The sequence below is a fragment of the Canis aureus genome, chromosome 10 (genome assembly GCF_053574225.1).
Source record: "Canis aureus isolate CA01 chromosome 10, VMU_Caureus_v.1.0, whole genome shotgun sequence".
NCBI lineage: Eukaryota > Metazoa > Chordata > Mammalia > Carnivora > Canidae > Canis > Canis aureus.
The window spans coordinates 54,232,306-54,248,651 of NC_135620.1; the positions used below are offsets into that span (position 1 = coordinate 54,232,306).

Sequence of the window (16,346 nt, forward strand, 5' to 3'; positions counted from 1 at the left end):
CCTGCCTATTCTATCATTCAGCTGTTCATTCCAGATCCCTAGGTCTATACTTGGCTTCTACTTCTCCATAATTCTCTTTATTGAATGCATCAGAAAATCCTCTAATTCCATCTCAACAATATATTTTAAGTCTGTTCCACCTGCTTTTCTCTCAGATCCTGTTGTGATGCAGACACTTCTCACCTCTTGCCTGGACCACTGCATCTTGTTCTAGGAAGGGGTTTCTGATCCTTTCACAAGCTAGCAGTGATACTCACCTTTCCTAGGGTCCTTACACCTTTACCTGTTGTTCAACTAAGGCCTTCTGGGAAATTCGTGCAGTGTGGGTACTTGTCCTTTAGCTGATTATGTAGGACACCCATCGACACTCCTCATCTCCCATAGCTCCAGCCCCTGAGATCAGACCAAAGGAATGACTCATTTTCACTTGGCACCACCTCCAGAAGTGGTCTGTTCCTGTGGCATTTTAGAACCTGGTGCTGGAGAGTGGTGCCCTGAGCTATTGAGCTCTGGGTACAGGCTCCCACATGGTTAATTAGCCTGGGCTAATTGAACACTGCCTTTGGCAGTCTTCATAATCAGACAGATTTCCCACTGGGAGCCAAACCCTTGGGTGTCCTTAACTGTCCCAGGGTTCACTTACCTTTAAGGAGATGGGGAATTGGGTTATGTTGATTCAGGACCCTAGGAAGATCCTTGTCCTTGCCTGCATAGTAATAATGGTGCTTCCTCTGTGTGGGTTGGTGAATAGGCCTGAGTCCTTAGCCAGAGGGTAGAAACAGGTGTTTCTTCTTCTGAGTTTCTCAACAGATACATTACTGCTGTTTTGGACAAGATAATTCTTCCTCATGTGGGACTGTCCTCAATCTGGGATGTTTACCTTCCCTGGTTTTTGCATGTGAAGTGCTGACCCCAAAACACTGCCCCCACCTCCACATTTCTATATTTGCTCTAGAAAGGTTCTGCCCTCAGTCTAATCAAAAAGGCACCACATGAACACCTACAAGCAAGGAAGTCACTGAGATTACCCAGATACTGAAATCCTATAGTGTTTTTAGGTCTGTCTTGGCTTCTCTTCAGGACCTAGACCTTTGGCTCTCTGAGGCTGTGGCTGTGTTTGATTCATCTCTGCCTGCCCTGGCATAGGCCTTGGTCCAGAGCAGGTGTGAATGAGCAAGGTAATAGGATCCATGCTGACTGGATGCAGTAGGTGACAGTGTTCAGTAGAAATGCTATACAGGGTGTGCATGTATGTTACATGTGTAGCCATTTTATTTATTTAATTTATTTTTAAAAAGATTTTATTTATTTATTCATGAGAGACATAAGCAAAAGGAGAAGCAGGCTTCCTATGGGGAGCCTGCTGCGGGACTCGATCCTAGGACCCCAGGATCATGATCTGAACCAAAGGCAGATGCTCAACCACTGAGCCACCCAGGCACCCCTGTAGCCACTTTAAAAAAGTAAAAGAAGGGATGCCTGGGTGGCTCAGCCGTTGAGCACCAGCCTTCACTCCCAGGGCATGATCCTGGAGTCCTAGGATTGAGTCCCACATCGGGCTCCCTGCATGGACCCTATTTCTCTCAATGCCTGTGTCTCTGCCTCTCTCTCTGTGTCTCTCATGAATAAATAAATAAAATCTTAAAAAAAAAGTAAATGAAGCAGGTGAAATTAATTTAAATAATATATTTTATTTAATTCAACATATAAAAAATTATCATTCCAACCTGTGAATAGGATAAAAATTATTAATGAGATATTTTCCATTCTATTGTGTACAAGTTTTTGAAATCTGGAGTCTATATTACATATACAGAACCCCCAACTCAGATTAACAATACTGCACGTGTTCAGTTGCCATGTGGCTAATGCTACCTCGTGGGACAGCACTAGAAAACTCTGTTCTCCTACTCCCCTGCCCAACTATTGCTTACTTCCCCCTGCCTACAACACCGTGTGTGTGTGGGGAGGGGGGGTTGGTATGTGAAATCTTTCAAACATGGTGAAAGCCTAGAAAAATTGTAGTGTGAATAGCTATATACTTAAAATCAAATTTCAACCATTGTTAACCATTTGCTCTTTTTCATTATGACACATGAATTCATCTATCCGACCATCTTATTTTTTGATTATTGTCTACTTTAAGAAGACTTTTTATTTTGGTGGAGGATAGGTTGGAAAGCTACTCAGGAAACTGTTATCTCTTTGAACATTGTTCTATACAAGCCTAATCAGGAGTTTATCAGATTTTTGGGGCAGAAGTCTTGAAATACTTTTCCCTCTTTCTTTCCATTTCCTTCCATAGTCTCTTTTTCCTCACCTGTGGATTCTCAGAGACATGGCTTCTCTTTCTGATGGTGGCATCATGTCTCATTCATTTCCCTCTCTCAGTCTAGCACTGTGAGAGGTAGGCTTTGGGGCCAGGCAGGCCCAGACTCCATTCTGGCCCTGCCACTTCCTAGCTGTGTGTCTCCTGTGCAACACGAGGATAATAGATTGTAGGAAGTGTAAGTGAGATTGATTTGTAAAGGGTCATTATTCTAGCAATTATTAAAATAGTAGGTTGGGCGAGAAAAGGAAAGAAATTTATTACTAACGAATGACTTTCTCTTTTGCACTTTGCTAGGGCCTGGTGAACACTTAGGTCCCAGAATTTACCTGGTACATTGTAATCATTTCTATTTCTGTCTCCTACCCAAGGTAAAAAAGCTCCTGGAGGGCAAAGAGTGTGTCTTTCTTCTCTCTAGCCTTAGCACCAAATGTGGGGCCTGGTTAAATAGATATTAGTTAAATCAATGAATGGAGTTCTAAGTGTCACAGTTATCTCTTAATGGTGGCTTCCGAAAGTTACAAACACTTGAAAAGTCAAGAAAGGAAGGTGACTTAGACTGTACAGATTCCTTCTGTTACCAGTCTTTCCCTCACTGTGCATAAGGAGAAAGGAGGCTCAAGAACATGTACTGTGTTTACCTGCATGTGGCACACCATCCAGCCTCCTGGGGAGAAGCAGCAGTCCCCTTGGATATTTGTCTGTGGTGTTTTTATGCTATAGTTGTCAGGGTTGTGTTAGTTTTAGAAAGTAAATATTATAAGTTAAAAAATAAAGAAAAGTTTCTATCTTTCTCTATTATTTGAGACAATTTGAACAGCTCCAGTTGCTGATGGGATCATTTCCTAATCCTTTTGCTTTTTTAGAATAGACTATTCTTTATTTTTTTTTAAAGATTTTATTTACTTATTCATGAAAGACACAGAGGGAGAGGCAGAGACATAGGCAGAGGGAGAAGGAGGCTCCCCGCGAGGAGACTGATGCAGGACTCATCCGGACCGCAGGATCACGACCTGAGCCAAGGGCAGATGCTCAACCACTGAACCACCCAGGTGCCCCAGAATAGACTATTTTTTTAAATTTTTATTTATTTATTTTTTAATCTTTTTTTTTTTTTTAAAGATTTTTATTTACTTATTCAGAGAGAGGGGGCAGAGACACAGGCAGAGGGAGAAGCAGGCTCCATGCAGGGAGCCTGATGTGGGACTCAATCCTGGGTCTCCAGGATCACACCCTGGACTGCAGGTGGCACTAAACCGCTGCGCCACTGGGGCTGCCCTAGACTATTGTTTTTTTAGAGCAGTTTTAGGTTCATAGCAAAATTGAGTGGAATGGACAGGGATCTCCCATATACTTCCTGTCCCCAGATATGTGCAGCCTTCCCCACTATCAACATCTGGCACCACATTGGTACATTTGTTATAATCAATGAACCTCCATCAATACATCAATAGTCAACCAAAGTACATAGTTACATTAGGGTTAATTCTTGGTGTTGTACATTGTAAGGGCTTTGACAAATGTATAATGACATGTATCCAACATGATGGTGTCCTGGGAAATAGTGTCACTGCCCTAAAAATCCTCTGTGTCCCCCTATTCTTGCTTGTCTTATTGTAGCCCCTGGCAACCACTGATCCTTTTGTCTCCATAGCTTGCCTTTTCCAGAATGTCATATACTTGGAATCATACAGTATGTAGCTTTTTCAGGTTGCATTGTATTTTTTCTCTTACTAAAATGGATCTAAGATTCCTCCATGTCTATTTGTGGCTTGCTGGCTCATTTCTTCTTAGTGCTGAGTAATATTCCATCGTCTTTATGTGCTTTGGTTTATTTATTCATTCACCGATGGGAGGGCATCTTGGTTGCTTCTAAGTTTTGGCAATTAAGAATAAAGCTGCTGTAAATGTCTACATGCAGGTTTTGTGTGAACATAACTTTTAAACTATTTTGTGTTAATACCAAGAAGTATGATTGCTGGGTAAAGTAATAGAATGTGTTTAGTTTTGTAAAAAACTGCCAGACTGTTTCAATATAGCTGGACCATTTGAGTTCCTTTCTATATATTTTTACGTAGCCTTTTTAGTGTCAAAATTGCACCTGGGTGTACCAAGATGGTCTGCCCTGGTCCTCCAAATAGTTTGCTCAGTACTCAGTGTGACTTTTCAGCTAAAGACTCAATTCTAAAAAAAAAAAAAAAAAAAAAAAAAAAAAAAAAGACTCAATTCTCTAGCTCAGAAAATTTTCTTAATTTCTTTAAGGATTATTCCTCCATGGGCTCTGCTCTCTACTTCTAAAATGTTTATTATGCAAACAATTTGAATTTCTGGGCATTCTCTCTCTCTCTCTCTCTCTTTTCTTTATTCTTTTTTCCCTCCAGACTTATAAGATAGGTTCTCAAAGTGGTCTTTTTCTGATATGATTTTTAATCTGAAAGTAAATTTCCTGTTTTGCATAATTTTCCCAAATTCATGTATGAATTAACTTTTGAGTGTTATTTAAATAGATATAAAATTTTGGGACACCTGTGTGACTCAGTGGTTGAGCATCTGCCTTTGGCTCAGGGTGTGATTCCAGGGTCCTTGGATTGAGTCCCGCATCAGGCTGTCCGCAGGGAACCTGCTTCTCCCTCTGCCTAGGTCTCTGCCTCTGTCTGTGTTTCTCATGAACAAATAAATACAATCTTTAAAAAAAAAAAAGAAAGCTAAGTTCACAGAGGAAACCATCCTCCCAAAGTACAGAGAGGCATGTGCATCCACAGACACAGTTGAGGTCTACATGCTTTGCACCGAAGCCTTGGATTTCCATAGAAGTGAGTGTATTTCCAGGTGAGATTACCATTGGATCCCTTATAAAGTAGATTTCCCTCCCCAACCATGGGGAGCATCCTCCAACTCATTGAGAGCCTGAATACAACCAAGGGAGAGGAAGGCAGAAGTTATCCCTTTTATTTCTGTCTCAATGCCTGAGCTGGTCATCCCATGTTATCTTCTCCTACTCTTGAACTGAGCAATATGCATGGGCTCCCCTGCACATTTTTTTTTTTAAAAAAATATATATAAATTTGGGGATTTTACTGTTTATCCCTTTCTTTAGATTCTAGTAACCCTGGTAATAAGGTACAATACTCGATATCTTTTCTCATATGTCTAGCAACTTTTCTCTATTTGCTCACTTTAAAGGGGGGACCTAGATCTATATTTTGGAATTGTAACTGAAATGATTCTATAAAAATTATGTAGCTTATTTTCAAGCATGTTGGCTTCAGACAATGGAGAAAGAAGAAGAAAATCTGGTTGTTTATGGTTTAGTCGGCAGGAGGGAGGGAGGTGGAGGTGGTCTACTTGGCCATAATTAGGGCAGGGAGAGCTCCTGAGAAGAGGACAGAAGTTTGCTGCTATTCTGGGCAACTTATTTTCAGTATTTACTGAGGCAGCCCAAGGTTAGGCAGAGGATTATCTCCCTTCTCTAACTGGCATGAGAACCCAGGTTAGGAACCTGTCGGCCATTATCCTTCCTTTTCTGTGCAAAACAAAAGATGGGCTGAGTCATGGCCTTTCCTCCAAGGGCTGACACTTGTGCAGTTCCTAAATCTGCTAAGCTTGTTTCCTGCCTGTGGCCAGCTCACCCGTAGTCCTAGCCCTGGTTGTCTATCATAGGGCCTAGAGAATCTCTGCTGGGGACCCTGCACGACCTCCCAGAGACACTCTTCCTTAGTCAATGCATCTATCAGTATGGTTTAATTTGTACTATATCTCGTAGAAATTCCCTAAATTTTCTGGACCAGAATTTGTAACAGAGAGGAGTTAAGTGCGTGGGTTCAAATTATGATCCACGAACAAAGATCAGGAGACTAACTTTTGGCAGGTCAGAATACGAAACTGAATTTTACAGTTTCACCACTAGGTGGTGCCACCAACTGCCGAAAACAATGGTTGTCATCTTGGGACAGCCAAGAACCACTTGTATCTAGTACAAGCACAAGTTGGTGAGCTTGTATGGAACTTGTATGCACTTATGTATATGTGGATGAGCATGTGTGCATGCAATTCTCGTTGCGTGAGTTTACCCACAGGGCAATTTACAGGGGTGCACAGGTATGTAAGTGTGTGCATAAGTCTGTGCACCCTGGAAATACGAGCATGAAGCTAAATGATAGGAACTCCAAAAGGCTGACCTATTAGCTGCATGGTCTGAAACTCCAGTCCTTCAGCTAGGAAGGCAGCCAGTGGGGTGTGCAGAAGACCAAACCCTATGGGAGAAATATAATCACAATGCTATGGAACAGCTTTTCTGACACATTCCTCTAAAGGCATCAGTCCTGCAAACCCTGGTGTCCAGTCAGGCCTCTAGGAAGGTCTCAGACACTTCTGCAGTCCCAGAGGACTGTGGCCATTATATCTTCCCCCAAGTGCTTAAAGCATCAAATCAAATACCCATTCTGGGATCCTGTCTTCTGTCCAGATGGGAAGTGACTCTTGCACCCAAGAAAACAAATGTCTCGTGTAGGTGTGTGTGTGTGTGTGTGTGAGAGAGGGGTGGAGGATTCAGAGTCAGCCACATCTGCCCATCCCTCTCCATGTTATCTCTGTGGAAGGTCCCCAGCTGATCTCAGACTCTCCCTCTGGATGCCCCCTCACTCTGGAATAGTGCTGTCTTCCTTACACGCTGTAGCCCACAAAGCTGAGAAACCCTAAGCAAGCTCTTTCTCTTCTCTGGCCTCAGTTTCTCTAACTCTCAGTGAGGGCCGGGTGTGGGTGATTCCAAGATGCCCTCTGCGCTGACCGAAGCTCTGCATGTCTGCAGTTTGCAGGTCCCTGCCCCCATCCCAGGGCTGCAGTGGAGTGGGAGTCTCCTTAGAGAAGGAGGAGAAAGTTCTGTTTGCTTTCCTCCTCCTCTTTGCCGCAGACTTCTCTCCTTAACAGGCCCTGAGAGAAGGCAGCTGGGCTCTCAGGGCCCCAGAAGCCATAGGAGGGAGTTCTCGCTCTAGCATCATTAAAAGTTTAAGTGGCTTTCCCTTGGAGGGTGTAAGTCCCAGGATTCATTAGAGCTGCTGCCCCCTGAGTGCAATTTGGTTGAAGGGAATGTTTGGCATTTTCATCCAGAGGAGGTTTTCACGAAGGGTTTGAGGCCTCCTGAGAGTGCTCGTCTCACTGAGGTCTGAGAGAGGAAGTCCCCAGAGGTCACCTCTTGCCCTGGCACTTTTCCAGAGGAGGAACCCGGCTGGGTCAGGGGACGGCCTTGCCTAAGGACACGCAGAGGCTGGCTGCTGAAAACATTCCTCCCGGGGCGGGGCGGGGGACAGCAGGATGATGAGCGCACCCCAGGGAAGGGTAGGAAGGGTGAGGGCCTCACTGTGGGGGCCCCCGGGCCTCTGTGGTCTTGTGGAGCGAGATGGAGAGCTGCATGTGCAGAGGGGTTTTGGGGATGGCTCGACAAGCCCATGGCAGAAAGGGCTCCCCAGGGAGATGGTGGGCGCCCGAGGCATGGGAGCCAGATGGACAGGGTTTGTTTGGGGTGAACAGAGGGGATGCGGGACCAAGGGGCAGGGAGTCTGGGGCTGCTCAGTCCTGCCCGCTCTGTTCTTCACCGGGAAGGAATGGCATGTCACTCCGGCTGTGCAGAACACAGGGATGGGGCCAGAAGCCTGCCATTTATGGCCAGTCCAGACCGTTGAAGCGGGAACCGAGAGGCTGGGACGGGGTCTGGCCTCTCAGGGCTCAGAGCCTCCTTCCTGCCTCCAGCAGCACAGGCTAACACCCAGACCGGCCAGGACCGGCCCTAGAGACCGCGCGCGGCTTCCCTAACCATGAAAACCTGCCTGCGGTCCCTCACGGAGCTCCTGAGGTCCAGGACAATTCGTTCTACAGGGCCTGTCCCTGTCCCGGAGGATTCCGGTGGCAGGACAGGGAGCCAGAGACTCTCAAATGCTGAGGTCTCCCCCGTCCAGACTCCACTGCAATAATATTGACGGCAACCATGTGTCAGGGGCTGGCTTAAGCCCTTGATAAATCTTAACTTCTCGAACCCTTAGAAAACCCTAGGTCTGAGGGAAGGTACTCTTACTGGCCATTTTAGACATAAGGAGGCACAGCACAGTTAAGTAACCTGTGCACGAGCCACAGGGCCAGTAAATTGTGTTGTTCTAGAACCCACATTCTTACTCGCTATGTGGTATGTCTAAGAGTGGAGGGAGCTGAGGCCAGGGAGGGGAAGGGGCCGGCTTGGTCACCTGGCCAGGTGGCAGAGATGGGGGCGGCTGGACTTCTGTCCCCAGACTCGGGGCCCTTCCTTCCACAGCCCGCCTGACCGCTCCTCTGTCCCCACCCAGCCTCCCCGTGGACCTCCCCAGAGTTAACAGTCGCCTGGCCTCGCGCTTGGCAGGCAGCTCCAGCCCAGAGAGGCTGCGCCCACATTCCCTGGCTGCTCTCCAGCCCGCGGGAGCTGAGACAAGGTCCAGGGACTGCGAGGCCGGGCAGAGGCTGCGGAGGGGAGGAAGCAGCACGGAGCCGCCGAGTGGAAGGACCGTCCAGCTCCCAGATGCTAGGCCTCGTGGGCTTGGTCATAGGCGCCGCTGTGGCCGTGCTGCTGCTGCTGCTGCTGGCCGCCTGCCTGTGCCGCGGACGGCAGGACCCCGACGTGGAGAGGAACCCACCGGCTGCAAGGAGGAACCGAGTCCGGTGGGCCCAGCCTTGGCTCTTCCCGCGCCGGGGCCAGCTGGGACACTTTCACTACTTCCACCATCCTGGCCACGTGTCTGGCATGCGCCATGCGGGCCTCCACCACCACCACCTCCACCACCTCCACCACCACCAAGCCCACCATCAAGGCCACCTCCACCACCACCATGCCCACCACCTCGCCCACCTCCACGTCCACCGAGGCCACCGCTGACACCTGGGAATGGCAGCCACCGCCTGTCCTACCATCACCAGGATGTGGACCCCCATGCTCCCATGCAGAGGGGCGCCTCTCTGTGGTAAACGCCGGGGACTGTGCCCTGGTCCTGCTTGGCTTCTGCGGACCACGCCCCAGGGTACCACGAGGAGAGAACTGAGGGGATCCGGGGGGGTGCCCTGTGCACACTGGAGGGTCACGGGGTGAGAGTGGGGGTGGTCCTTCGGGGACGGACACTGCCTTGGGCCTGTAACGCCCAGGGGACCCCGGTGCACGTCGATGCACAGAAGATGGGCTGTGCTCTCTGAAGTGCTGTCTCCTGACTGACGCAGGCCCCTGGCCAGGGGGCTACCTAGAAGGGGCCAGCAGTGCCCTCGAATTTGGAGAAGGCAGTATGAGGCTGCAGGGTCAGTTCACCTGTGCCTTGATGCAAGAAAATAAAAACCACTAAGAAGCTTTTGTGAAGAGGCTCTTGATTGTAACTCAGGTGGGCGAGGGAGCAGCCAGGTGTGTGTCTGCACTGCCCTGGGACCTTCCTCTCTGAGAGGTGAATGCCTGACGCCTGGTGCCTTTGGCCTGGTGCTGGAGGGCCAGCCTTGCGGCGGGCGGGGGGCGGGCAGGGGAGGCAGGGGAGGCAGGGCGGGCCCTGTGGTGCCGCCAGCAGCGCACTAGGGAAGGAGAGCTCAGGACCTAAGCTCTGAGGGAGGATTTGGGGTTTGCACGCAGCCCTGCCTGGAGGGGGCTCTCTGTGTAGCAGGGGGCTCTGGGCTTCTGTGGGACAGTCCAGGGTCTCTGAGAGAAGAGGGGTGAGACCCCCTCAGGCTGGTCCCCAAGGGCCCTACCTCCAGTGTTCTTTCCAGCTCATCTCCAGGGCAGACTGAGCTCTGGGACCTGCAGAGGCCCCACTCTGTGGGCTCTGCTGAATTCAGTATTTCCTTGGTAACTGGGCCGGGGGTTCTTAGCGAAGCCTTGAGTCTCCAGCTCCCTGTGTCCACTGGTACCTGTGTATAGCAGAGGGTGGAGAGGCCTGGCTGGAGGATGCGGTGCGGGGTGGCCTTGGGAGAGTGCTTGCCTCCTCCGGGATCACAGTTTCCTCTTCCCTAAAATGGGATAGATAGCAGAGACTCCTTCTTGCCAAAGCCTGGAGGCATGTTCCAAATAGCCCACGAATAGTTGGCGGAATTCCACAGGGAGGAAGGAAATCTTGTTCTAAGGCTTTCAGCTGGTGCTTGGGAGGGAAGTGGAGGGAGGAGAGCCTTGGGGCCGGGAGAGCTGGTGGGGAGGGGCTCGAGAGCAGGCCAGAAAGTCAGGGGCCTGGTGACTCATTGGAACAGAACATCCTGTTTCTTTTCTATTTCCCGGTGGATTCTCTGAGACTATTGTGGGGTGCGAGGGGGAGAGGGAGGCAAATTCACCCTGACAACCACACTAGATTTCTGGGCTGGGCCCTGGGTCAGTATGTATTGCTGATTTTATCTCTGCTGTGCCCTTCACATCCTCCGCACCTCCTGCATTGCTACGTTTGCCCTAGCCCATGCCCCGTGCCCCGGCCTGGATTCCTGCCCGCCTCCAGCCCTGCCCTTCTTGAAGCATCTCTGCCCTGTGGCCTAAGGGATCTACCCACACACCCCATCACCCTGGGGGGAAGTCTCTGCCTCTTGGATGGTAATTCAAGTCCCCCCCTGATCTGGTTCCTGCCCCCTGCTCCTTTTGTCCTGTCCACACTGCTCTTGTACCTTCCTCTCTCTGGGTCTTTGTTCAAGAAGAATTTGTTGCTCCCTCCTATAGGTTTCCAATGTGTTATTAGTATTTATTTTTGCATTTCTGTTGGAACACGATTACATGGTGTCCTTCCCCAGAGATTTCTGGCAGGGTTCATGGCCTCTGCCCTCATAGATCTGAGAACCTTCGAGGGCTCCTTGCCCTCAGCACAGAACCAGCCCTCACAACAGATGCTCAGGAAAAATTGTCCAACCTCATGCTCTCTGGAAAAGCAAATATGATTGGAATAACCGCTGCCAGACGTTTGGGGCTTGAGGGATGCCAAGTATAGCAGTAGGGCCTCAAGAGGATTAGGCCTCTGAGCTCCTGGGGCCTTGCTCAGGGGGCTTGGGTTCCCATCCATCCCCGGTATTGGGGGGGGGGGGGGTTGAAAAGTGGGAAATATTTAATAGATGGATGTGTGTGGCCTGCCGGCTTGGAACATCCCCTCTCCCTCATCTCTGCAGAGCTCCATGTCAGACTGAGATGGCCTGTCTTTCCTAAGCATGGCCTGGAGTCTCTGGGAGAGCTCTAGCTCTCTGCTCTAGGATGTTTGCCATCATCTTTGCCCTTGCTAAGGTAAGGGAAAGCATAGGATGTAGTCTTTTTCTGATCAGTTGATGACAGTGGATGTGGGAAGACACATAGGTATCTAAGTGATAACTATCTTGGGGAGTCCCATGGCATCTGAGGTTCATGGGCAGGGGCTGTACATCATAGGATGACAATAGTCACAAGAAGAAGAGAAGATACCCAGAAAAAAAAAAAACCCTTAGTACAGACATCTCTGAGCTGTGGGAAAGCATTTATGGCTGTCTTGATCTTTTCAACTTGCCTGATAATACTACTGCCACTTAGCACAGGACAGAGCTGTTGTGGGGGTGGTTGAGGGCGAGGATCCTGAACGAGCAGAGCACTAAAGGGACCTGCACTTCATGCACTTTAGCAAAGATGGCTCCTTTTGCTCTGGGCTTGAGAGGCCCTGCTGGTCATCCCACAGTACAGACTGCCAGTGTGACCTGAAACCCGGAGGAGCCTTCACAGCAGACTGGGCCTATCCTCATGCTATCACCAGGTCTCTCTCATTGTGCCACACAGCCTCCATTCAAATATTGAATGCCTATTGTGAGAATGGACCAGAGGCCTATTTTACTGATGAGTCAAGAAGGGCCCTCAAATCTCAGAATCAGGTAAGGAAACCTATACAAGGCAGAAGATAAGAGGCCGAGCCATTGCCCTTTATTCCAGTTTAAAGATGCTGAAAAACACACATTTACAATAGGTGGCCTCCAACTATATGCATCCACAAAGAACAGGCAAACCAGAAGTCAAAAAGCAAATAACTCGGCTTGAAACCTGACTCCTCTGGTGCCTTCTACCTCCTGAATTGGCTAGTTGATCTTGGTAATTCAATCTGAAACTACACACCACAGACTGGCTCATCATGTTTCCTTCTCTCTGCTCTGGTTGCTCCCGTTAATACCAATAATTTGAGGTGTCCAGCTTCCTGCTATGGGCTCAGCTTGCCCAGGGCTGCTCACACAGAGGAAGAGCCCTGAGCTCATGCTGGAAAAAGGAAGAGGGAGAATTTGACAGGCTTCATTTTAGTTCAAGTAGTTGCTCTCTCATTCTGCGGTTAGGCAGCTTCCTAAAACTAGTACTAAAGAAAATTCACTGGGGCCTTGGAGAACTTGCGAAGGACCCAGGCTGTGTGACCTTGGGCTGGCCCTTTGCCCTCTCTGGGCCTTTGCACTCTAATCAGTAAAAGTGCAGAGAAGGTGATTGCTCCGTGGCCCTGTTGCCGCTGGGAAGAGTATTGAGCTAGGAGGGAAAGGAGGGGAGCCCCGTACCCCCCTTCAGCCCTTTGGTGCTCTTGTTTTCACTACTACTACTACTACTACTACTACTACTACTACTTTCACTACTACTAGCAGTAGGCTACAGGCAGGTCATTGAGCTTTTGACTACATGCATTTTGTCTGTAAAATGGAGACAAGATCACTTCACAGGGTTGCTGGAGCCATTCTATGAGATAATGCCCGGCTGTGTCTGGTATCTGGAAGCATTGTTTTGCACTACTCCATTCCTCGCAGTTTGGGTAAAGCCTCCCTTCTGCAAGTGGGGTGGTCTCGGGGGGTTAGCTGTGGGAGAGCTGTGATGGAGTGAGAGGATGCAGCCCTTCTGGCAGACTTACTCAGGCGGCCTGGCCTGGCTCACCCCTCACCCAGAACGGGTAAGTGGCGAACCCGACTGCTCAGTGCTGGGACTCGTGGGTGTGTGTGTGGGGGGTGGGGTACGTGCAATCACCAAGGGGCAGGCAGCTGTGCGGGTCCTGGCCCACACTACAATTGGTGGAAGGAATTCAGGAAGTGCTCCCAGCTACTCAGACATCTCGGAGCCTTGTCTCAAGCAGGACAAAGGCTGCAGCACCCAGGGATGAGTGTCCATGGCCTGGCCCCTGGCGTGGCCCCCACATTAGGAGGCCACGGTGCCGCGTACAGCCAGCGCTGTCACTCGGGGAAGCCCAGGGTAAGTTTTCACAGCACCTGAGTGTGGGCAGCAGGTGTGAGGATGCAGGCGGCCAGGGGGGCCGCGGGGAGGCCATGCAGAAGAGGGCTTCTTCAGACAGGAGCCACAGGGCAAAGGAGCCCCAGAGTAAGTGGTTGAGGGGGCTCAGATCCTGGCGGGAGCGTGCCCTGTCCTATCTAAACGGCACCCTCCGTCCCACGTAGAAAAGGAGGCCAAGTGAAAGGGACCACAGCGCCTGCTGAGGCCCCACGGCCCTAGAGGTGACCCCGCAGTGCCCCCACCCGGACCTCGCCCAGAGCAGCGTGGCCTCCTCCCCACCTGCGTTCCTGCCTCCTGCACGCGGCTGGAGCCCCGGTGGCAGCAGCTACGCTGATTCAAGGACTGGCCCAAGGTTCTTCCAGGGGAGGAGCCCAGGCGCATCCTGGATCCCCACGAGGGGGAGTATTTTGTCTTTTGTCTGAGCAGACAAACCCTTGAAATCGGTAGGCGTCACCGGAGGGCCGGGTTGGCAAGGTTCCCTCTGAGCCAAGTCTTCTGCTCCCTCTTTCTCAGCCCCTCCGAGTCCAGGGAATCTTGAGCTCCCATCTCTCAGGACGGCTCTTCTTCCAAAAAGCTGCCGGTGGAGTTGACCACGGCTCTTGGGATCATGGCCGGAGGCCTAGAAAACAGTAACAGGACCCACTGAGGCCTGACTGGTGCAATGCGGAGTGCGCGACGGGCCCCCGGGGCCTCGACCCAGGGCCTCAGACCAGCATCTGCCTAGGAGACCACGAGGACAGCGGCTGGAAGAGCAGAGTGCCGGCCAGAGCCCCCTGTTTTGGATGGGGGGCCTAAAGCTCTAAGACACGCCCCGGTTGCTCAGCAGGTCAGCTGCCACGTGGGGCCATGGAAACAGCCGTGATTGGAGTGGTGGCAGTGCTGCTTGTGGTCACCGTAGCCATCACCTGCCTCCTCTGCTGCTTCAGCTGTGACTCGAGGGCCCAGGATCCTCAGGGGGGCCCTGGCCACAGCTTCACGGTGGCCACCTTTCGCCAGGAGGCTTCTCTCTTCACAGGGCCGGGTCACCATGCCCAGCCGACGACGGGTGCCCGGGACTTCTGGACCTTCATGTGAGGCCTCACGGTCCCCCAGATTTGTTCTGCTGGTGGGTCAGACTCACGCACCCCCCAGCAAGCCTTCCCTGGTGTCCTGCACCTCCGTCTGGCGTCCCTGGCCTTCCCTGCCTGTATTCAGCAAACTCCCTGTCCTGCCCGTCCCATCCCGGCTTGCTGGGCCCTCCAGCCTGGGAGATCCGCGGTGGTGGGACCTGATGGAATGCAGCCCCCACCCCTGAGAGTTCAGCTGGATCCTATCCACAGGCTGGGGCTTAGGAGAGGTGTGAAGAGTGAGTGACTGGGCAGTGACGGATTGCACCGGGGCCCTCTCTGCTGATTTACACGGAGACAGATATCACTGGAACTTATTGTGAACAGGGTGCTAAGTTCATCAGGTCCCCCCCCCCCCCCGCCCCCGCACCCCAGCATGCCCGTGAAGCTGGTTCTGTTGCCACCAGAGGAAACATCGCCCTCAAGTGGACATTTTTACGTTTTTATCTGCCCCTCTCATTGAGTCGTTTGGTCACTTGCAAGCTCACGTGGCACAGAACCCAACCCTGAGACCTGAACCCCACCAGTTGCCTGAAATCAGCCCTACAATTCTGAAACCAAAGGGCTGCTTCCTTGGGAACGAGTGATTTATTTTATAATTGAAAATGCATATCCTTATATAGGTCTCTCAAGAATCAGGCTTGAAAACTGCAAAAGGAAACAGAAGAGAAGAAAAAAAAAGAGTCACAGAAAGTACAAGCCATTTGATGAACAGGAAAGCCAGAAAGAAGACTTTGAAACACATTTGGAATGAGACTTTATTACTATATTCTTATAGGTCACTTCTGTTCTTAGAGACTGTGAGTAACTTGCGTCACTTAGGAATGATGAAAATACCATGAACTGAAAGATAATTCCAAATAAGTTAAAATGTTATGTTACATTGACAGCATGTAGCAAAGCTCTTGTTTTCATCACAAATAAAGAGATGCTCATTTTTTATTAATAGAAAATCTGTTTTCTCTGTACCAGGAAATAAATGCTGTGCCGCATTTAGAATCTGGTTTGAAGGGTATGAACTCCTGGGTCTCCTGGCTCACATGTCTCCCTTCAGCCCTGAATGGATGGGTCTCCTAGGACCTGCCTACCGAGGGTGGTAAAACTGACCCTCATGGGGGCCTGGGCTCTAAGGGGATCCCCCAGGCTGTCTTGGCCACAGGGAAGACTCTCAGAGAGAGGCCTGGGGCTGCAGAGGTGCAAAGCGGGAAGATGTAGGGAGAGTGTCAGGCTGGCGAGGAGTGGAGAAGGGGAGCCTGAGGAGAGGCACCGCCCAGGAACAGGGAGGAGTTCCTGGGAGCATGTCATTGGTCACTCTGGACCTGAAAGCCCCCTAAACAGGGCCTTCAGAGATGTGTGGGGAAGGGAAGTTGGCTGCAGGGAGGACCTGGGGACTGAATAAAGGGAACTGCAGGTTGTGTTCTCTCCAAACGAACACTGAGACAAAGTTTGGGATGCAAGATGTTTATAAGGATCAACACCTGTGAGGGGAAGGAGAAAGCAGGATTAGATGGAGAGAACGTTCAAATTATGATTTGGGCCCTTAATACCTCCTACCTTTGCTTAGTCTCTCGGTGCTGGCCACCCCCATTCCCTGTCCCTCAAGTTTTGACCTCATATAAAGCAGCTCTGCAGCTGAGGCTACTCCTGAAGTCCTTCCTTGAAGGGGTCCTGGGTACACCACTTT

The 16,346-nt window shown here is 50.4% G+C and overlaps 2 protein-coding genes across 2 annotated transcripts; both read left to right on the top strand.

The window, feature by feature from the left end:
* Positions 1-8,052: 8,052 nt before the first annotated feature.
* Positions 8,053-9,686, top strand: HRCT1 (histidine rich carboxyl terminus 1). Its single transcript, XM_077912515.1, has one exon. It carries the CDS (start codon positions 8,871-8,873, stop codon positions 9,222-9,224), a length of 354 nt encoding a protein of 117 aa, XP_077768641.1. The 5' UTR covers positions 8,053-8,870; the 3' UTR covers positions 9,225-9,686.
* A 3,615-nt stretch (positions 9,687-13,301) lies between these two features.
* Positions 13,302-15,615, top strand: SPAAR (small regulatory polypeptide of amino acid response). The gene is made up of 2 exons (XM_077912516.1): positions 13,302-13,517; positions 14,070-15,615. Exon 2 carries the CDS (start codon positions 14,403-14,405, stop codon positions 14,628-14,630), a length of 228 nt encoding a protein of 75 aa, XP_077768642.1. The 5' UTR covers positions 13,302-13,517; positions 14,070-14,402; the 3' UTR covers positions 14,631-15,615.
* The last annotated feature ends 731 nt before the right edge of the window (positions 15,616-16,346 follow it).